General features: G+C 37.1%; 1 protein-coding gene and 1 non-coding gene across 6 annotated transcripts; both read right to left on the bottom strand.

Moving 5' to 3' along the window:
* Positions 1-193: 193 nt before the first annotated feature.
* Prpf39 (pre-mRNA processing factor 39) lies at positions 194-23,079 on the bottom strand. 5 transcript variants are annotated; one of them, XM_038338286.2, is made up of 14 exons: positions 22,947-23,079; positions 18,497-18,840; positions 17,913-18,038; positions 17,147-17,265; positions 14,606-14,773; positions 9,813-9,978; positions 9,075-9,182; positions 7,280-7,444; positions 6,840-6,966; positions 6,011-6,279; positions 4,794-4,978; positions 2,467-2,541; positions 1,056-1,170; positions 194-918 (listed from the first exon to the last, which is right to left on the bottom strand). In XM_038338286.2, the coding sequence occupies exons 2-14, from the start codon at positions 18,809-18,811 to the stop codon at positions 862-864; spliced, it is 1,995 nt and encodes a 664-aa protein (XP_038194214.1). In that variant the 5' UTR covers positions 18,812-18,840; positions 22,947-23,079; the 3' UTR covers positions 194-861. The 5 variants fall into 5 exon arrangements, with proteins under 5 accessions (XP_038194214.1, XP_038194217.1, XP_038194218.1 ...); XM_038338289.2 differs by lacking the exon at positions 22,947-23,079 and adding an exon at positions 17,394-17,556 and having other exon boundaries at positions 17,660-18,038; positions 18,497-18,519; XM_038338290.2 differs by lacking the exons at positions 18,497-18,840; positions 22,947-23,079 and adding exons at positions 17,394-17,556; positions 17,660-17,728.
* LOC119820150 lies at positions 5,875-5,961 on the bottom strand. The gene has a single exon (XR_005286415.1). It is a non-coding gene; the product is annotated as a small nucleolar RNA SNORD127 (small nucleolar RNA).
* Positions 23,080-23,433: the final 354 nt, after the last annotated feature.

Below are 23,433 nucleotides of genomic sequence, written 5' to 3' on the forward strand. Positions count from 1 at the left end.
AAATATAGTATAACTGCTAATAAAAGTGGCTAGCTTTGTCCAGGACATTTTAAAAATATTACTCTATAGTAGAAGGTCAAAGGCATAGATCTTCAAGCAGAAAATTAAAAGTAACTAAAACATCCTGGTAGGAAGATAGTAAATTTAATCTGTATTAGGTGTACCTCCCCCAAATGAATTCATAAACAATTGCTGCATGAGTCTTCACTTTTATTACAAAAAGGACGATAAGTATGATCAAAATGTAAGCTTGCTCACAAGTTTTACATGAATATTCTAGATACAAAGTCTCCCAAAACATACTTTGACACTTCATTTCTTAAGGGGATGCTGATGTTACACTCTCTCATTTATAATCTATTCCAAGGCAGAGCATGTTAATAGTGCATCTTTCTTACAGTTAGAGCCAAATTTCCAAGTGTAACTAAAACATAGACAACCTTAGGTAAATCTTTTAAATCTTTTAAGTCTTTTTTAAGGGGATAAAATTCTCAATAACCAGCCCTTATTTTTTTTTCCCAGAATTTTATAACTGACATGATTTGCAGTCAGTCTTTTTCTCTACACTTAAGGCTACAAATCTCTTGCATGAGCTGCAAAAGAATTCTAGACCACTTAATGAATATAAGATAAAATAAAAATAAAAAAAATAGTTCTCCAATAAAAAGTAAATTTTAAAAGTGGTAGGAAAGTTTTCATGGTACACTACTAATTGACATTTTCTACTATTAACTAAACAAATGTTACACAGAAACTGGGAAGACAAATTATCAAATACAACAAGCTTATGCTATGTTTACATCCTTCAAAAAAAATAATTCCGCATTTTTCATATAACTCAATCTGAAATTTGTTTTTCCATCACGTTGGAGGTGGAGGATAATACTGTCCATAATTCCAAGGATTCTGATAATTGTACTGAAAAGGTAAAAGTAATATGTCAGCACACTAGAATTGAAGTTATATCCTGCATATAAACTGATAAAATTTCACCAACTCAGAAAAGGAAATATACAATATAGAACCACTACAAAGAATAAATTATGCACACTTACCTGATACCAGGCACTGTAATTATATGCAGCTTGATTTGCTTGTAAATCCCCATCAATGATCTGTGCTGATGACATATCTTCCGTATGTGCCTTCTTTTCTTCTGGTTCTTCTGAACTGCATAAAAGGTCAAAATAGAAACTCAAAATTCCCAGAGATAGGAACTTTCTTAGATGACTACACTATGTTTTAATTAATGCTTTCAACCATCTTTTAGGAGCAAGGTATTATTCAGAAGAAGTAAGTAGGGGAAAAAGGCCTAGCTAGACAAATTGTAAACACACTGAAGGCTAAACTTGGTTTACCTTTCATTATGGTACTGAAACTTCTGTTTTGCCGGGGAATGTGAGCTCTAATACATTTATGAGTTTCCCTCTAGATTAGCTGCCAAGAGCACAGATAGTACTGATCCCTTTCTCCAAAGGACCAAAAGTAGCAGTCTGCCACTCCAAGTAACAGATTTCAGATTTTTCAACAAGACAAAACCCCTTTCCAATCTGGCCTTTTACTTTTTGGCCTTCTTATTCTCCACAAATCTACAACTTTCCATTTATACAGTGTGAGAAATTACATGCTCAGTTCTTTCTTTATGCCAGATGTGGCAAACTGGTCTAGGTTCTGGATGTGACCTGTGTTTTATTTATCCTTGATGTTTAAAAGACTTGTAAATCGGGCATGGTGGTACATGCCTTTAATCCTGACTAAGTAAAAACTACGGACAGAATATTCATGTTTCAGCATAACTTGTTAAAGCTAAGCAGTTATGCTGTAGATGAACAAACTTGGCAGCACAAACTTACCTCCAATTCCTTATAGCAACACAAGCCCACTCACTGCCATCAGATCGCCTTGAACTGTCATCCTATCTATGAGGATTTCCTTAACTACAACTCTCAACTTAGGGCCAGTGACATAACTCTAGTCATCCTCATGGCTTTCCAACACTCAGTCTCATCTCCAGCTTCAATGGAATCTTCATTCTGGGTCTTGGAGTGGTAGGCTAATGGCAGCCTTTATACTTGCTTCTAAGTTCAACCATTCATGTTTTTCTCAAGCCATAAAAAAGTACATCATAGGGGGCTGGAGAGATGGCTCAGAGGTTAAGAGCATTGCCTGGTCTTCCAAAGGTCCTGAGTTCAATTCCCAGCAACCACATGGTGGCTCACAACCATCTGTAATGCGGTCTGGTGCCCTCTTCTGGCCTGCAGGCACACAGACAGACTATTGCATACACAATAAATAAATAAATAAATAAATAAACAAATAAATAAATAAATAAATAAATAATGCGTGCACACATACGTACATACATCATAATATAGAAGTAACACTCAAAAGTACATGTTTTAAAGGGAATCTTCATACTGAAATGTTTTCTCTTAAGCATTTCTTCCTGATCAAGAAGTTACATACCCATTTTCAGCTTTCCTTTTTAAGGTATCCTGCTCTTTTAGGAGTGTTTGATGTTCATCATATGCATTCAGAAGCCTGAAGGGAAAGGAAAACAAAATCTTTTGGGATGCATAAATTTTTTTTTTAAACAAGATTTAGTTACTTCCAAATATGAAAACAGCTTATATAAATTTCTAACTGGGCTCTTTGCCTTATCTTTTAAGGCTTAAATCTTAGTTCTGATATCCAGATGCTCCATGTTTAAGAACTTACGTAGTACCTTTCATTGAACCAGTAATTTGTTTGGATATATCTACCAAATCAAAATGATAAGTTTATTTAATTTTGTAGGTGCCAATTCTAAGGATTTGTTGTTTACTGCTGATAGTGCAGGCTCTGAACTGCAGGGTGCAATGCAATCAAGATGCTACTTCTGGCCAGGTGTGTTATGCATGCTGTTAGCCCTAACACTCACAAGGCAGACAGATCTCTGAATTCAAAGCCAGCTAGGGCTACAATTAAACAAACACACACACACACACACACACACACACACACGAACAACAACAAAACAACTCTACTTTGTTCTGGAGAAGTAGGTTCAATAGGTCAGTGCAGTGGTTCTCAACCTTCCCAGTGCATAGACCCTTTAATACAGTTCCTCATGTTATGGTGATCCTCCAACCATCAAATTACTTTCATTACTACTTCATAACTAATTTTGCTACTGTTATGACTCATAATGTAAATATCTGATATGCAGGATTTTGACTTGTGACCCCATGAAAGGGGTTGAGAACCACTGGGTCAGTGGGTAAAGTACGTAACTACCATGTACAAGGCCTTGGATTCAATACTTAAGACTACATCACATACTATTCTACTCATGCACATTACTTTTAACATGTATTCTGTTTCCATCACTGTGTTTCTCTTCTTCATCAGAATCCAGCAGGAGCTAAATGAAACAACCTCTTCTAGGAAGAACAACTAATCTATTTTAATCCATACAGATGAAGTATATGCCAGTTCATATACTTTTGTAGAACACAAGAAGCAAACTATCCCAATGAAAAGACAGCATTACATAAAGTCAGTTTTTCAGTGTACCTACTTCCGTATAAAACACTAACTATATAGTATATAAGGGAGTTAGAAGCAAACTATGAACTAGGCTCTAATTTCATACTCATATGATTTAAAAAATTTAGGTATCTGAGTAAGCCTCTCTCTATCCACTAAAATAACAATACCTGTATTCATTTAAAAGCTATGAATTTTATATAAATATAAAATACTTAGCACGATTTCAAGAACTGAAATAGTTGATATGTCAAGCTGAAAACTTATCAAAAACATGCACACATATATAAACACTCAAGTTTAGAATGGTTTCAGTGGAAATCACTGTAAATCATATCAGCAAAGGCACAAACATACCTATTAGGTACTGGGATATTTACTTACTAGCAAGAGACAAAGACAGGAACTTTACCAAATAATGTTCTAGGTAGTATTTCTACTTTCTGGATTATCAGATTTAAATCTTAAATTTAGATCTTGACCCCCAATCTACAGAAAACCTTTACATCATACTCAATTTTGAGTCTTATGATTCAGGAAGACAATTCCAGTAAGCAAGATCTGTGTGACGACATCTCCCTTCTTTTCCAAGCTGAGATAAAATGGTATTCCTTTTCCAGATTAATCCTATCCTAGCTTTGAACATGTTGCTGAGAACTGAACTCCAGGCCTTGTACACAACAGACACATACTCCACTGAACTTTAACATCAGCTACAGCCACCCCACCTACCTACCTTCATGTGCCTCATGGTTCAGTTTTTACTTCCTTTCTCCTTTTGTGTGGCCCACATGGTGGAAGGAGAGAACTGTGCACCACAGAATATGCACATACATATAAAATTAACTTAAAACAGGAAAAGTTTTGAATGGATGATAAAGCTTAATAAGTCCAATTAAGTATACACACACAAAACTGAAATTTACCTCCACTTATCTCTGAAAGAAAAGCAGCCTTAACAAACACTTTTAAATTTAGCATTAGATCCTTGAACAAGTGGTTCAGCACATAATGCACATCTGGGAAAGACTGAAGACCAGAGTCTAATCTCTAGCGCCCATGAAAAGGTAGGAGAAAATCCCATGAAGTTGTCGTCTGACCTCATCTTGGAACACATGTACCCTTTCCCATTACATATCCATCATAAACATAATAAAAAATACTTTTAAATAAATTTAGCAGTGTGTTAATGTAACCATCAAAGTCCCATGACAAAATAACAATGCAATGTTCCAGTCAAAAATATGATGAATTTAATATCTTACTTATTAACATCTGAACCAAAATCTTCAAGGAATTCCACTTTTCTTTGGGAAAATGTAATCCTCATTTTAATAGGCAATGAACCATGTATGGCCTTGTCAAAGCAATTGAGGATATTTTCTTCATTTTGTTTGAGGTCACAACTGTATTCCATTTCAAGTAAATTGAGGTATAACTTTGTGTTCTCCTAAGTATAAAAAGCAGTATCAATTAATAATATTCCTACAATATTTTAATAAAGCATAAATATTTAAGATTGAAATATAACTCATGTCAAAGATTTCAACATGTATATAATGAAGTGAAACATATTCTTCAGGAAGTATTTTTCCCTGTCCTGTGGCACTGGGAACAGTAGACAAGTAAGTACACTATGACTGGGTCACAATCACAATGCTCCTTTAGCAATACTAGTGGGTTGCAACACCACTCTGTTATTTCTGAAACTGCACTGTGTTGCTACATGCTAACCAATTAAAGTTCTTAATCCTATGTTAGTTAACTGGACTTGGCCTAGCATGAAAACTGTAAATTAAAATACAAAAAGTACGTTACATCTCTACTTGTGATGATAAATACTTAATTATAAACTTGTATCTTCAAGAGGTACAATAAAGCTGAAAATGAAACACTTCCACTACACTAGCTTTTAGTAACTGTTACATAAAAGGATGATTCTTTCTTGTTGTTGGTATTTTGTTTTGTTTTGTTCTGGTTTTTGATACATGATTTCTCTGTCTAACAGCTCTGGCTTTCCTGTAACTCACTTTGTAGACCAGGCTGGCCTGGAATTCACAGAGTTCCACCTGCCTCTGCCTCCTGAGTGCTGGGATTAAAAGTATGTGCTACCACCACCTCATAAAAGTAACTGTTCTGAAAAGGAAAGTCACGCTGTAGTGCTTTGTTTGATACAGTTATGCTTTTGTTCCTAAAGTCTTCCTCCAGGCTCTTTATCCTATTTAACAATCTTAAGTTTCTAAATTTTCTAAAGTTAATGACAAAAACCAAAATATTTATAATTTTAACTCAGTAATAATTTTCTCAAGTTTTAAATTCAAAGTAATTAGAGAAAAATGTTAAAGATGGCAACATCAGTTTAGAGGGACTATTGTCCTCATTTAGTAATAAAATATATTACTGTATAGACCAAATCATTCATCACGGTTGCCAAAGTGAAAAAGTACTAGCTTTTTATGAACGATATTTAAAATACACATACCTTATCTCTTTCGATTGCTTCCAAAAGTACCTTTCTTGATTTTGGAAGATTTTTTTGTATTTTGAAAAGATGTCGGGCTAGTTTAATAGCGTAAAATGATGACTCATTATTTGATTTGGCATTCTTTATAGCATCTTGAAGCAAATGTTCAGCTTCTTCCATATTTCCATGCCGTCGTTCTAAACTTACTCTTCTCAATCGAACCATTGCCAATCCTAGAACACATTCTTCAAATGTTCTCAAGATAGTCCTGGCTTCATTAATGTTCCCTAAAACAGTAATTAAGTATTTATAATTTTTTTTAAATTTCTAAAATGACTTTACATCACTTTTGTTTAAGTTTCTGAAATAGACTTGGTACCAAAACTAAAAAAAGCATTAGTCAATAGGCCACATCTAGCTTTCTATTTAGGGGGTTAGGGAGGTTTTAAGTACCCATGCTTACTTATTTTGTATTGTCTATGGCTGATCATAGGATATGGCAGATAGAATTGTTAAAAAAAAAAAAACATAGTTTTTATAGAAGTAATTACTCCAATTCTTCTTTATACATTCCTCAGTACTCAATTCCTTTAATTCCATACTGATAAAGTGCTAAAATATCATTGAGGGATAGGTTGGAGGTAAGATTCAGCAGTTAGAAGCATTAGCTGCTGTTGCAGAGGACCCAGGTTTACTTCTCAGTATTCAAAACAATCTGTTAAGTGCACTCCTAGAGGATCCTATATCCTCTTCTGGTCTCTGCAAACATTTAAGCAAAGATATGCATGCAGACAAAACACCCATTCACATATAAATACATAAGTGAACTGAACATTCTCCTTCTTACCCTGCTGCTCCTCAAAAGCTGCCCAAAGCATATGTGCCATGGGTTTCTTTGGAAGGTGAACAGTACAAGCTCTGCTGAAGACGTGCCTCACTCCTTCAATGCTATGGTTTTCCATGTACTTGGCATACTACATACAGAAAAGAGGAGATACTGAATAATTTACAGTTGAACACGTGATTAAATATGTGACAGAACGATAAAATTCTATTTGTAAACCCATTCAGCACCTTTATTGAACCACTAGACTAGTTTCTGTAAGGAAGGACGAAGAGAGGCAACGAGGTTGGCAAATGCAGCAGTCAAATCTGGTTGCAAGCAGACCATCTCCTAATGCAACAGATATAGTTATATGAACAACATTCAACAGAAGTACAAAAAAGGTTAGTCACTAGATCAATGTTTATAATATATTCAAGTTAAACACTATATCATTTTCTTACCTTAATCCAAAACTCCTCATAGAGGGCACAAGATATGACACATCTTTCAAAGAGAACCACAACTCTTTCATGAGTCCCATTTTCAATTTCAAATTCTAAGTATTCTTTCCAGTTTTTCAGTTGGGCCTTTTCCAATGGTTTCACATGAAAATAAGGTCTTTTAATCTGCAAGAAAAAAATTAATGCATGGTAATAAAAGTCAAAACAAAATATTTTAAATACAATGATATAAATAATTTCAAATACAAGAAAAAAATTTTAAATTCATTACTAATTTTTCAGAGTGGAGGGGGTTGATACAGGGTCTCTGAAGACCAGGCTAGCCTGAAACTCCCAGAGATCTGCTTGCCTCTGTCTCCTACTGATGGCATTAAAGGCTTATGCCACTATACCTGGCATAAAATATTTTAATTAAAATTATTCAACCTCCATGAGTTTGACAATGGAAAAGAACAAATTTTCCATTTAAGAAGACATTTTCCATTTTCAAACAATCTGTATTTATTTTTACTTATGTGTATATGAGTGTGTACCTACATGAGTTTACTTGCACTACTTGCATGCAGTTACAGGTATCCAGAGTCCACAGAGTATGGATCCTCTGAACTGGATTTAGAGTTGTGAGCCACCACAACATGTGTGCTAAGAACCAAACTTGATCCTCTACAAGAGCAGCAAGCATTCTTAACCAATGAGACATCACACCAGTCCCATTTAGTCATTTTTATAATATTGAAAATTTTCTGTAAAGAGAATTTTATTCTTTATTACATATTTGTATATCAAACCATTTTAACATAGTTATATAAGGACAGGAATGAGAATGGACAGAGACCATTTTTTTCTTTTATTTGTTTTTAATTGAGGTATACATTTTTTCCCCACTCCCCTTCTTCCCTCCCCATTTAAGATCATTTAAGGTAAAGGAATCATTATTTTGATTACTAAGGTAAACTATATTGTATATTTATCAAAACTATTTTACAGTCAAGACACAGCACAATAGATATATAACTCCATTCATTACCTAGGTATAGTATAGACCACGATAGGTAATTTACAAAAATAAAGCTACATTAACCCTAAGCCTAGGGCTAAGCAAGCTAAGCCGCACATTACTAAGTAGGGTAAGAAGAACTAAAGAGGAAAGGTGAGAAAAATATAATCAAGTTGACTATGCTGATGGTACACACCAACGATCTAATAACCTGTGTACTTCAAACGGGCCAACTGTTCGACATGTGACATATACTTTACAAAAGCAGGCAGAAAATGGTTAAATTTTTAAGAAAAGAAATTATTCACCTAGAGTGGATGGGTGTATTCTATTTTTAATTTTTGGGATGGGGTTTGATGTAGTGCATGCTGGCACAAAACTTACTAGATAACTGAAGATGACTTTAATTTCTGAACCTTTTATCTCTAGCTTCCAAGTGCTGAGTTATAAGATTTGGCACCAAACCTGGTTTGAATGTGGTACTAGGATCAAGCCCAGAGATTCACGCATGTTGGGCAAGCAGTCTACAAACTGAGCCTAATCCCCTGTTCTTAGAACAGCTGCTTTGTTGTCCATAAGGTATAACTCAACAAAGCTGACTTTTAAAAGTATTCACATTTTCATCAGGAATCTTGCATTTGAAATCTGAATGCAGTAAGATTTTAAAACTGATCATGGAAAATGTTAAATTGAGATGCACACCTTGAGTTATTACTTATACAAAAATTTAAAATCGTTTCACTGCTATAGGAAATCTTATTTTTATATTTTTGAAAACTAATAAAACAAAACACTTACACCTTCTTCAAATGTCCACCTCTTACTAACTTCATGCTCGTTGTAATTAAACATTTCTTGATGAATTTCAATGATTCTATGCCTCATGTTTTCTATTTCAGTAATAAGCTTAGGAAAAAACAAAATTAATCTTGTAAGTTACATAATGAATATTCTCAACAGCACACATTTAAGTATCTTCTATAGAAATTTCAGTCTTCAGTGGGAAGTTTATAATTGTTAGATGTTACTATTTTAAGTATAATCTTTGTTTGCTTGCTTTGGTTTTTGAGACAGGGTTTCTGTAACATATAATCCTGGCTATCCTAGAACTCATTTGGAGACCAGACTGTCCTAGAGCTAACAGAGATCCACCTGACTCTGCCTCACAACTGCCACCACACCCAGCTTTAAATATGATCTATAAAAGTACTTCAAAAAACCAATTTTTCATGTATTTTTTAAAAAAAGAGAGGCCAGCTTGGTCTACAAGAGCTAGTTCCAGGACAGGCTCTAGAAACTACAGGGAAACCCTGTCTCGAAAAACAAAACAAAACAAAACAAAACAAAACAAAACAAAAAAGAATAGTAGATTACAATTAAAATATTTTTCTAAATTACTTCCATTTGTCTCATGGTAAGACTATGTCCTTTAAATGCATACTTAAATCATATTAACCGAAATGCCCAGAACTTCCCACCTTTCCACATATACTACCTAGTTTTTCACATGCACTGAACATAAGATTTAAAAGTTACCTTTGCTGGATCAGTGATGTCTTCAATTCCTGATGGAAGGTCATCACCAGGAGGTCCATCATCACCACTGTGTCCATTTACAGAAGCTAATTCCCTTCTGAGCTGAATGAACTGTTCACCAGTTAAAAGATCTCTAGGCAAGTTATTCTGTACATGTTCTTTAAATCTACAGGAAGAATTTAAAACCACATATTAGGTAGTGCCTACATATTACTCCCTCAAATAAATAGAGAAACAAATCAAAATATCCTAACATTTTTCTTATTCTGTATTAAAATCCTACCACTTGATATGACACACACACACACACACATATACACACACACACACACACAAAATCTTTAGCTTCCACTCTGTCTTTGCAGTGGAATGTAGAGAACAGATACATAAATTTCAACGCTAGTGTTCTCTGTGATCAGTGATTTTTCTCTGTAAATTTAAATAACCATAGCCAATGCACATTAAAATTGTAAAGTGATCATGAAATGTTTGCATTATCATCCTACCAATTATTCCTCCATATAGTTCTGTTTAACAACTTATCGACACTGGTTTCATTAAGGCCACCAGTTACCATACATGCAAAATTAAGTGGATATCTGCGCTCCAGTACACCTTCTATCTTCAACCTCTGAGGCTGCTAACCATGACTTCTAATTTTAGAATTTTCGTCACAGCTTGGTTTCTGATGTACCACTTTCTTAGTTTTCATCCAAGCCACTTTTTGATTTCTGTGTTATCTCTCGGGTCTCCATTAATACCTGCATTAAAGCTATGTTCCCAAGAATTCTATTTTAGTCTCATACTTTTATGTATTTTCTCGCTCAAGTCATTAACAGAGCGTAAAGTGATTACTGTATCAGTAAAACTCAAAACTATAGCCGGACAGTAGTGGCACACACCTCTAATCCCAGCACTCGGGAGGCAGAGGCAGAGGCAGATGAGTTCCAGGCCAGCCAGGTCAACAGAGGAAGTTCCAGGACAGCCTGAGCTACACACAGAAAAAGCCAGGTCTTGAAAAAAACCAACACAAAAACAAACAAACAAAAAAACTATAACACAAGTCCAAAACTTTAAAACTGCAGATTACTATATCCAATTGCAAAGTCTATAGAAAATGTATTTTTACATACGAACGTAAATTAGTTTTGAACTAATATATAAAAAACTTAAACTTTGTCTTTTGATAAACTGACTCACTAGCTGAAGCTGGCCTAAAATCTTTGTACTTCCATCATGGATTATAGGCCTCGTACCATCACATCCAGTTAACACATTTTCAATAAACTGTCATTTCACTACCTTATCTAAACAGACTATGACATACACCCCCAAATTTTAACTAGAACCACCAAAGAACTAAAGTATCTTCCATCTTGATTTTAATATGGAATCTCCTGTACAATATTTATTTATTGGCTTTTTGTTTTTTTTTGGGGGGGTTGTTTGTTTTTGTTTTTTTGAGACAAGGTCTCATTCTATAGCCTATAGGTTGGCTTGGAACTCTTGACTTGCCTGTCTGTACTCCCCCAGTACTGGGGCTAAAGGCATGTCTCACAATGCCTCCCAGTCTGCCCAGAACTCACTAAACACCTGAAGCCGTTCATGAAATGATCTCCCTCTCCCCACCACCACATGCTATCTTCCAGTCTTTCCCAGTTAGCTTATCAATCACATTCCATGGGATAATATTCTATTATTCCATTTTCTAAATAACACTTTTTGACCTAACTTTTCACCTACATGAAGGTGTCTTTCAACCTCAAATCATGTAACTCCCTTCCTTCAAAGTTACTAAAAATGTTTAAAAAAAAGTGACATAAGTAGAATGTGGTCCTGACATATGCCTTTTAATCCCAGCACTGCGGAGGCAGCACTCCAATACTGGGAAGGCAGTAGGATTCCCCAGGGCTTGCTGGCCCGCTAGCCTAGCCAAAAGATGATCTCAAAATCAGTGAGAACCTGACTCAAAGAGTAGGGTAAAGAGTGATCAAGAAAAACACAGGAGGGCTGGGGAACTCTGGCTGCTTGCTCTTCCAAAGAACCCAGGTTCAACTCCCAACATCCTAATTCTACTTCCACTTCCATAGGCATCAGGAACCTATGTGGTACATAGACATACATGCAGGTAAAATACACACATAAAATAAAAAATCATTTCTAAAAGACAGAAAAACACAGGACTTCAGCCTCTTAAACTCTGACAAACACAGATATTTTCCCACCAATCTGTAAGTAATTAATTTAAAAACACCAATTTTTCTGAGGGTGGTAGTGTATATCTTTAATCCCAGTCCTTGGAAGGCAGAAGCAGGTAGATTCTCTGTGAGTTCAAAGTTAGTCTAGTCTACAGATCGAGATCCAGGCTAGCCAGGCCTACACAGTGAGACCTTATCTCATGAAAAAGCAAAACAAAATCAACCAACCAAACAAAAATTTACTGGGCTGGAGAGATGGCTCAGCAGTTATGAACACTTGCTGGTCTTGCAGAGGACCCAAGTTCATTTCCTAGCACCCACATGGCAGTTCACAATTGTCTATTTCTCAAATTCCAGGGGATCTGATACCTTCTTACCTCCACAGGTACCTAACACACATGGCATATATACATATGTGTAGGTAAAATATTCATACAATAAACACAAAATCAAAAATATTACATTCATTTATTTTGGGAGGGAGCAGTGAATCAATCTGAAGGTCAGGGAGCAACACTGAGAGTCACTGTTTTCCTTCCACAATGTGGGTACTAAGGATTGAACTCAGGTCATCAGGCTTAGTAGTAAGAACCTATATACGTTGAGCCATCTTGCCAGGTCACATATATTCAAGCTTAAAAACCTAGCACTTGGGAGAGAGAAGCAGGTCGATCTGTAAATTCAAGTCCAGCCTGCTATAAAGAATGAGTTCCAGGATAGCTAGGGTTACACAAAGAAACCACCTCGAAAAACAAACAAACAAAAAATAAATAGAACTAGCAGGACACTCATTTTAAAAAAAGAGTTAGAGGGCTGGAAAACGGGCTCACTAGCTAACAGCACATACCATTGTCACAGAATATCAGAATTCAGTCCCCAGAACTATGCTATGTGGCTCACAACCACCTCTAATTCCAATTCCAAGAGATCTGATGCCTTCTTCTGGACTCCACAGACAACTGCATAACTTCATATGCCAAGAGAGTATGGATTATATATTAAGAAAGAAAAACAAATCAAAACAGACAAAACTTTCTCTCTCATTGGGAGGGCTAGAGAATAAATATGATTAAAATACAATGTATGAAGCTCTCAAAAAATAATAAATTTAAAAACCAACTGTTCCAGCAACAGAAAGCTAGCATTTCCTTAATAAAGGTCTTATAAATGTTACCACATTTTAGACAAGAATTGGTCTATGAAAAAGCCTTGTCTTTGGCCTTCATTTTCACAACATGAATATTTAATAAGCATTGCCAAATACCACGTCTTGTGTCAATAATTTACTTCAGCAAATGTGTGCCTAGCTCATTAGATCCTAGAAACCTGTCTACCTATTTTAGCTCATCAATAATAGACAGGAAACTGACCTACAATGTTTCTATTTATATTTTTTCTCTAATTCCTATTTCCAACACGTCCATGTAACTTCTATTTTTAGCAGATATATCCATAGTAGCTTACAAATATCTCACTACATTACTTGTGAAATTCATAGTATCATGTAAAACTTTCAATATACAATATTACTCGTAACAATTAATAAAAATCCACAAAACAGCTGGGTGTGGTAATATACAGATGTAATTTCAGCAGTTAGAAGGTGAGACAGGAGAATCAAAACTTTAAGGCCAGCTGAGATAAAGCAATCACACTCAAAGTACACCACACACATGTACTATGGAGTTTTTAAAAAAACAGCAAAGAGACAATCTCATACTTTTTCACTTTCTGGGTTTTGATGAGTAGAATACCTTGCAGCAGGAAAAGACACACGGAGCTGAGCATGGTGGCACACACCTACAACCACAGGACTCAGGCAGCACAGGGAGGAAGTAAGGCAAGATCAAGGCATACCACTGCCACACAGTTAAGTTCTAGGATAGCTAGAGCTACCTAGCAAGAACCCATGTCAAAAACAAAAAACAAAAAATACAGTACACAGAATTTTTAATAGTTACAACTTTGAAAAGTTATAGTTATTTGTATGACATAACCAAAACAACTAGGGTGTAAAATTTAAATAGAATAATATTTAATAATTTGAACAGAGACAGAAAGATGTGAACACTTAAACTATAATCTTTACTGTTCTGGATATGTTTTTGAACATCAGGAATGTACATTTTGTAAATCATTAAGTTGCAAAAAAAAAAAAAAAAAAAGTAGCACCCAAAGTAAGGTATGTCTATAATTTCAGATCTTGGAATGCTGAGTAAGAAGATTAAAGACTCTAGGCCAGCATGGGAAACATAGCAACACACCATCTCAAAAAATTAAATAATACAAAAAAAGCACTTAATATTTGTCAAGCACCATATAAATTTAATATTACAAATAATCATTTATAAAACTTGCTTTCTCATTTCTTCACTGCTCTAAAGTACCTTGGATATAAAATAGACAACAAAAGCTTTCCATATAAAACTAGTAAATTTTTGAACATTTCATAAAATACAGGGAAAAATGTCTCTAAAAAATTGGTTTCATCTAATAAGATCCTATATACTATTTCAAAATAAACTATAATGCTCAATATTAGGAACTGATCACCTAAATAGCCAGCTACTTCAAAGAAAAGATCTTTCACCATACCTCTGAAAATGATGGCTGTACAGCTGCGTTGGGATACCAAGAATGCGGTCATATACAGCTGTAACTTCTCTCAGATTTCCCTGTTCATTTTCCCAGTTTATATACATTTCCCATAGTTTATCAGATCGGAAATCTGTTCCTGCAGCTAGAACAGCATGCTCAAAAGTTCTGAAAAATTAAATTGCTCTTAAGTTATCTTCCCCAAATAATAAAATCATTTCTACATATTACTACTAAATTTAGAAAGTAATATTGAAATCAAAGTTATATACAGTTGCTTCCTGGGCAAGAAAGGATTAAAAAGTAGAAGGAATTTAGGAGAGTTGCTTAAGGGAAGAAGAAGTGAAAAAAACAAAGGGAAAGGATGAACGCAGTTTACCCAATACGTAAGTACAATGTAAACACACACATTCCAAAGATGGAAGAGGAAATGGTAGACGAAATACTTGTTATATATTTGGAATGCAAATGTAATGACTCTTTTAGGACAGAGAATAAAACTGAAGAATTTATACACAAACTGTACCTCAATTTGAGGAATACTCTAGCAAAAATGACTCAAACAAGAAACTCAAACTCTTACATAAATGAATGAGAAGTACACAAAGACTTCATAAGCCTGAAAAGCACCTTTCAACTCTAAGAGCTGATTGTGGAATCAAGTATTTTTTTTATGATATTAAGCTAATTTAAAGAGTTATCTGTTTAATCACTAGATTTGATATTTAATAAACAAATTTCACGATGGGGGTATAATTTATGTAGTACTAACTACATAAATGCAAGGATTAGAGTTCAAATATCCAGAACCCTTGTTCTAGGCGACTGGCATAGTAGCCTGGGCATAATTCCAGCAGCAGGAAGAAAGGAGACACAGCGGAATCCCCAGAGCAACATAGGTAGCTTAAATAACCTAAGTAGCAAGTTCTGGGTTCAACTGAGATATCCCACTTCAGTCAGTAAGTTGTCTGTCCTTGGAAGAGCCATTTTACCATGCACAAAACAAAGTTTAAAGACATATTAATACTGGAAGAAATGTTTACAATACAAAGATAAATTGAAAGTGTCCAAGTGTGCGTGTGTATACACATGCATGTTTGTATGTAAAAAGATAGAGATGTTACTACCCTAGAACAAACTCAATAAATCCAGAGAATAAAGAGAGAAGGTTTAGAAGAAGGTCCGTTTAATCTATGGTAGGGAATCTTTAACTCTGGCCAGCTGTGAGATTTCAGAACTTAGGTTTAGGTTCATCAGACAGATCAGCTGCTCCCCTTCTGAAGTAATAATAGCTCAGCGTAAGCCTTAGACCAACAGGATTACTCCAAAAAAAAAAAAAAACAAACAAACAAACAAACAAAAAAACAAAAAAACCTGAATGGCCTTTAAATTATTTTTTATTTCAAGTATCCTCTATAAAGAAGCTACTGGCTATATACTTCTACAAGATATGAATAAACAAGAAAGAAAAGGATCACCAGGCAGTGGTGGCGCACGCCTTTAATCCCAGTACTATGGAAGCAGAGTGAGGTGGATCTCTGCGAGTTCGAGACCAGCCTGGTCTACAAGAGCTAGTTCCAGGACAGGCTCCAGAGCTACAGAGAAACCCTGTCTCGAAAAACAAAAAAACACTACTACTTTCATACATTTGTGGGAATGTAAAATTGGTACCATTTGATAAAATGTCTTTACAAACAGATGCCGTATTTTTAGTGCACTCCATGAAAATATATGTTCAGAAACATTTCTGCAGCACTATTCCTATAATAAAAGTCTGGTCAAATAGGACTTTAACACTATATTTTTGCAAGTTAATAGAATGGGAGATATAAAACATCCTGTTAAATAAAAACAAAAACAGTATTTAAAATTCACATACAAATTTATACATATATAATATCTGAAGCATCAACATTAAGACATGTAACTGTGGGGCTGGAGAGATGGCTCAGTTGTTAAAGCACTTGCTGCTCTTGCAGAGAACCCAGGTTCAATTACCAGCACCAACATCGAAGCCTACAGCTGTCTATAACTCCAGTTCCAGGGTATCCAATAACCTCTCTGGCCTCCTGGGGCACCAGTCACACAGGCGATATAGGCATACATGCAGACATAAAAAAATTAAAAAAAAAAAAAAAAGAAAGCTAACAAACTACCTTAGCCAGCACTCAGGAGGCAGAGGCATGAGGATCTCTAAATCTGTGGCCAGTATGGTCTACTGAGCAAGTTCCCAGACAGCCAGGATTTCTACACAGAGAAATCCTATTTCAAAAAATCAAGACTAGACACTGACCACAAGTGAGCAAAATGTAAACTTGTAACCTAGAGAGAGACTTATAAGCTAAGGGGGTGTGGAAAAGAGGAAGATTGTATCTGTGAAGCAATAAAGCTTAAGTTTATGTCATGTGCTATTTTTTAAATAATAGGAATGAAGCAAATAAATATTAACTTCCAATTTAGCATTCATGAATACTTCTCTTATCAATATTTGAATACTCATCTAAGTCTTCAAACATATTTAGAATAAAATATTTAACATACCCTCTTATTGTACTGTTTGTCTCAGGATCACCAGGGTCCAGTGTTTCTTTTAAGAAGTTTATATAATGTATCCAAAGATCAACACTAAGAGGTATTGCCTGAAGCCCCCGTCGATAAACCTAAGAAGAAAACAATAAACTGTACCTCAAATATTTAATTATTTCTTAAAAGAGAGGCAACACTGTGTTATCCGGTGAACCTTAGAAATACTAATTACTGGAATTTTGTTTAAATAATCTACCATTACCATTTGGGTGGAGGTTGGATAGAACATGGCAATGTTCTGATCCCCACGTGCAGAGTCTTGATCTTCAAAGCGCAGCAGTCCCTGCATTCTGACCGGGTTGTGTGGGCAGGCTTTGGGTTACAGACCATAGGGCACAGACCCATTAGAGCATCAATGACAGCGTCTGACCAAAAATGCAATAAGACGTAGCAAATGTGACTAGCAAACCAACTATATTGTTTGGAAATTGAGAAATAAATGTAAGTGAGAGAAAAGCCCTGCCCTACTTGTTAAGCTGCAGTGTAATACAGAGGCTTGCACTGCAAAGCTTGACAAACTGTAGAGGTTTAACGCACCTGCCAACAAAGAGAGAAAATATTAGCTACAAATGCCACAATAGTGACAAATGCAAATAAAATACCCTATAAAAAAAGTTTGATCATAAATGGTAGGTACTGCCAGCCAGAAAAAAAGAGTCTGCTTGTTATCAATTGGCTTACAGTACCTAACAGAGAAAACTGCATTCACTGATGTACGCACCTCATCTGATTGTTTAATGTTGTCATGTCGCTTTTCAAGGTCTGCATACTTTTTCCAGTAACCATAGCAATACGGGTAGTGTATGAAAAATTTGTCAAATGCTTTCCTGGCAGCCATCAAGTGATTCTGATGAAAATAAAACAAGGTGTTTTATCAAAGAAAGAATAAGTTTTTATCTTAAGTTTTTAAACAAAGAAAGAATAAGTATTAACTTGGTCAAATAGCAGGGTAGCTTATTGTTTTTTTAGAGCTGGAGATCAAACCCAGTCTCTCACAGCTACTAGGCCAGTGTGCTCTACCTTACTTAAGTGTACTCCCTTATCCCCAAGGTAACTATTTCACTAATTTTACATATCCACACACAAGCCTCAATTATTACACAATATTCAGCATTGTGATTACATACTTTCCACAACGCATAATGCTATGTAATTTTCAAAACTAAAATATATGCTTCTAGCATTACTGAACTTAATATGAAGATTATTTAAGAGATTAAACTTTAATTACAAAACAGAAAGGCTTGAATTGATACTACTGGATTATTCTGTCCCCCTACATACACCATTTAAATAGTTACTAACCTCCTGTTCTACGTATTGAAGCAAATATACCCAGCCCGTAAAATCCTGAGGATTAGTTTCTACTGTTTTCCAAAACTTTTCAAATTCTGGAGGGAAGTTTCCTTCTGTTTCTGTCACTGGAAGGTCCACAGCACTTGTCATTTCATTTTCTTCTGCAGATGCGTTCACGCTGGGAGAACCATCAGGTGATTGTTCCATCTCCGTAACGTTCATAATCTCAGTACTAAAATCTGGATGCTCTACTACTACCTCTGAACTGCTGCCTGTGCTGCCATTATCAGAGTTTCTGTACTCATCCATGTGAGAATTTTGCATAGCTACTTATTTGGTCTTCAGTTAATGATCTGCAGAAACACATACACACACAAAGAGAAACAGATTCCAAATGCTAGTAAACTTTTTTGTCATGACCAAACATTTTTTTTTCATTTTATGTGTACAAATGTTCTACCTGCATGCATGTATGTGCATGCATGTATATGCACCATGTACATGCCTAATCTCCAAGGTCAGAAGACAATGCTGGGTTCCCTGGAGCTAGAATTATAAATGGTTATGAGCCACCACATGGGAGGACAGGAACTGAATCTGGATCTTCTGTAAGGGCGGCAAGTATTCTCAAACACTGACCCATCTTACCAGCTCTTTTTAAAGCCTTGTCTGCCTAATGAAAACATATGTAGGAAAATCAGTACATTTTATTATCTGTCTACAAATAATGGTAACTATCAATCCTCCTGCCATAGTCTCCCAAGTACCTGAGATTGCAAACAAAGGCCAAATGGCCAGATATACCTGGCCAATAGTTCAGGTGTGCCCAACCTTTTGAAATCGTAACACAAAGTTATCATCTACAAAGATAATGCTGGAGAACTCTGCAACTGAGTTAATCACTGCCCCCCTCAAATTTACAAATTTAAATCACATAATATTTTAAGTCTACTATTTTATGTTAGACAGCATTCACAGCTATCCCCAGACACATATGGTCCTAAAGACCATACCCTGCACATATCTATCTAGAAGAAATGTGTATGCTCACATGGTACTTCATTATGCAATAGGTAGCAGACACTGTGTTAGCACAGTGGTTCTCAACCTGTGGATTGTGACCCCTTCTGGGGTTGAATGACCCTTTCACAGGGGTCTTCTATCACAAATATATTCACATTTTTTTTCTCTTCTTGCAAAATTAGTCATGAAGTAGCAACAAAAATAACGTTACGGTTGGGAGTCACCACAACATGAGAACTGTATTTAACAGCCACAGAATTAGGAGGGCTGAGAACCACTGTGTTAGCAGCTTGCAGTTGTCAATGTTGGCACCTAATATCCTTGGCTAATCCCTAGAGACTACTTCATAGACTGAAGTTGTTTAAAGTAATGTTCAAATTCAACCAGGAAAGAAATGAACAGCAAAGGTACACTAGTTAATATTGTCCTTTTTTAATGAGAAAAGCTAAAGTTTTCCCAGAGCCCTACACCATTCACAGTCTCCTAATCCCTCAGCTGGAATTAGGTACACTGCTGCTCTGGACAAAATGAGTATTCTATTAGTAAAGACGATGTAAGACGGGTAGTGAATAGGTAACTCTTGTCCACCAGATATCACACAACTGTTCAAGAAGAATTCAGCATAATCCCTGATCTTTGTTTTACCTTTGATCCAGAAGTTCCAGTCAATATTTGCCCATATTTTTACACAAGCATGTGTCTGTCTGAGTACACGTACAGGCACCATAGTGCGCTGGTGCCTGAGATCCAAGAGGACGCTGAGTATCCTGGAACCTTAACAGTCAGCAGCGAGACATCCAACATGGGTGCTAGGAACCAAACTCGGTTCCCTTACCAGAGCAGCACTTCCATTCATACTGCTGTTGTAATAATCACTTTCTCTCCTATACATCAGTAGCTTTGTTTTTTCAAACTAAATACTGCTTCAAGCTAGCTTCTGATTTCTTTAAACAGAAAAAAAACAAGGAAGCAACCAAACCAAACCAAAAATATCCAAGTCAGGCAGGTATGGTATCACAAGCCTCTAACTTCAGCATCTGGGAAACAGATGTAGGAAGAAAGTGTTCTACAGCAGGCTCCACAGGAAGACCCTAACTGGGAAACAGGATCAAGGGTAATCTCAGTACTCAGAGATTAGATTGGGTTTCATACAGAGAGCTGGAGCTATATAGAAGACCTAGTATTTGGGCTGCAGAAGTGGCTTAGTTTTTACTGTTTTCATGGTGCCTTCAATTCCATCTCCAGGTCACACTTCTGGCCTCTATACCCATCTTCACTGACATGCACATACCACCACACAGACACACATACGGAGGAAAAAGTCAGAACAAGAAGAGTACAGACATACACTAAGGGAATATGCTGAAATACACACAATTTAACTCCTTCATTTTGGGTGCAGTCAAAAAAAAAGTTAAAATACTGCTATACTATTGATACAGATGAGCAAATCTTACAGACTATTAAATTTAGGGAAAAAGAAACTGTTTTACTCAATGTTGTATCCCTAGAAACCCTTGAGCAGATGACATAGCCAGTCCTAACTTGGCAATATGCCATTTCTCAGACTAACAAAACTCTTCATCCCCACAACTCACTGCACTAATGGTTTACGAAGCAGACTTTCGATGCTATGACAATTTTTTAAATAAAATAATAAGGATGATAGGCCCAAATATGTGAAGTAAAAAAACTAAGCATGTATTACCAGAAAACACAGGTAATTTCAGCATGTTATTTTTTTAAAAAGTTAAAGGAATTTTAGAAAATAACTTAAATGATGAAAACTCATTAAACATGGTGCATTTGACCAAACATTTTTTTCTCCCTGATGTTTTACATGCCTCCTATGCCAACGGAGTCATATGAAACACTATTTATCACGGATTGTTACCATAAACCACCTAAGTAATATATATAAACTGAAGTCATTAGTTAACTAGCAAGCTAGCTTTACAATCCACAAATTACCCTGTGTCTCAGCCCAGATGAGTCATCTGAACACCTAGGCTGGGGGAAGAAAAGGGGTTATTATAACAAGTGGTTTGGCAACCGGTTTTTAGAGACTAAGTAAGTAGGATGTTCACAGACAGACCTTGTTTCCTCATTTTAAACAATTACGTCCCAGAAACTGAACTTTGTTTATATATTTACAACGTCTGCACAATCTTCAGAGCTCAAGTCTTACACAGAATAATTAACACGTAACACAAGATTCTGCCCCTCCTTGAAAATACACGAATCAAGCCGGGCGGTGGCGGCGCACGCCTTTAATCCCAGCACTCGGGAGGCAGAGGCAGGCGGATCTGAGTTCGAGGCCAGCCTGGTCTACAAGAGCTAGTTCCAGGACAAGCACCAAAGCTACAGAGAAACCCTGTCTTGAAAAAATACCAAAAAAAAAAAAAAAAAAAAAAAAAATCCCACGAATCAAATTAACTTAATGTACAAATTTTTTTTCTCAACTCAAGTATAAAATACAAACAGCACCAAGTGTGGAGTCTTTCAAATCTTGTGGGGCCTGCAAAATGGCTCAGCAGGTAAAGGCACTAACAGCCATGTCTCAGAGGAACAGTGCTAAGTTCCAGTTTTTTTAACTCTAGAACGGGGTTATAAACATGAGGGGCGTGAGGGACTGAACAGTCGTTGCTTATTTTTCTCAAATGACTTAAAAGGCTGCCATGGAGCCCAAAGCACGGAAGCCCCAACCTTAGCTTGCTTCCTCGTATGAGCCCTGCATTCTTAGCGTCATCCTTTCCGGCAGCTGAAAATTTTCAGGAATTTCTGAGTACATCAGCTGCCTAGTGTAAGTTCGTGAACAGACGGCCATATCAATAGCAAACCAAAAAGGGACACTCGAACCGGCAGAAGGCTACACATCGTATTATTATTTTTATTTCTGCATCGCTACCCAACACCTTACACAGCACTGGGAGCTTCGAGCAGTATTTACGAACGTTAAGTCAGTGCGGGCTCCTGACCACGAAACGTAAAATTCCACATAAGCAGATTGTTAAAAACGGTTCTAGCTGGCTCTTTCACGTGTCTATCCGTCCGCCCCCCCCCCCCCAAAAAAAAAAAAAAACCCACGCCAGCCTACGGATTCGGTTTCGCAGTGACCGAACCTCTCCGCTTCCCGTCGCCCCGGCCACGCAGGGTCCCAGGTCCAGGCCAGCACGAGCTTGAGCCTCAACGCTAAACGGGCTCGCAAAGCCGGGTGCCCGGAGGCTCGCCCGCCGCGGACCCCGGTCCGGCTCCTCCCAACAGGTGGGACCGGGAAGGAAAGCCCGGCGCCAGGCGCACGCCAGCAGGCCTCGAGCCGGACGAGCAGGCGAGGCCGCGGCCCGGTGCGGCCTGAGGCGGCGCGGGCAGGCAGGCCGGCCCTTCCCGGCCCGCCGCCTCCCCTGCCACCCGCTTCGGGGCGCCCCGCCGCAGCTACCTCACGATGGACGCCGCTCGCTGCCATGAGCCGAAGCCTGGGCCAACCTCGCCAAAGATGGGCCTCCCAACGCCTCAGTCCGCGCAGCTCCCAAAGCCGCCACCGCCAGCGCCGCCGCCTCTTCGGGGACACACTGCGCAGGCGCTGGCGACTCCAGAGGCGCAGCGGTCACGTGGTGCTCATACCGTAGGCCCCGCCCTCCGCGGTCTCTGGTCACAGAGTGTGTTCCCCACCCCCCAAATACTTGCTGTCCAACTTCAGCCTCCAAGAAAACCTCTAAAATATCTTTTCCTAGCTGCCCAACCTTGACCATTAAAATCTATCAAGAAATGGGCAGAAATTCAGCCTAGAAGCTCCAAACCTCAAGACACTATGGGCTCTAATTAACTCAAGCAATCTGAAAGTAGAAATCTCTGGACTTGAGAGTTTGAGGCGCTGAAGGGTTTATGTACCATGCTCTCTGGGTAAAGAGAGGAGCTTTGTGTCG

This window comes from Arvicola amphibius, chromosome 7, assembly GCF_903992535.2.
Source record: "Arvicola amphibius chromosome 7, mArvAmp1.2, whole genome shotgun sequence".
NCBI lineage: Eukaryota > Metazoa > Chordata > Mammalia > Rodentia > Cricetidae > Arvicola > Arvicola amphibius.

Bases quoted from the DNA above. Each gene is read 5' to 3' on its own strand.
- Prpf39 (XM_038338286.2), bottom strand. From the start codon at position 18,811: ATGCAAAATTCTCACATGGATGAGTACAGAAACTCTGATAATGGCAGC. The intron at 17,266-17,912 runs GTGCGTACATCA...TTTTCTTCTTAG, and splicing joins ACATTAAACAATCAGATGAG to GTTTATCGACGGGGGCTTCA. The intron at 9,979-14,605 runs GTATGGTGAAAG...TTCTTCCTGTAG, and splicing joins TACAGCCATCATTTTCAGAG to ATTTAAAGAACATGTACAGA.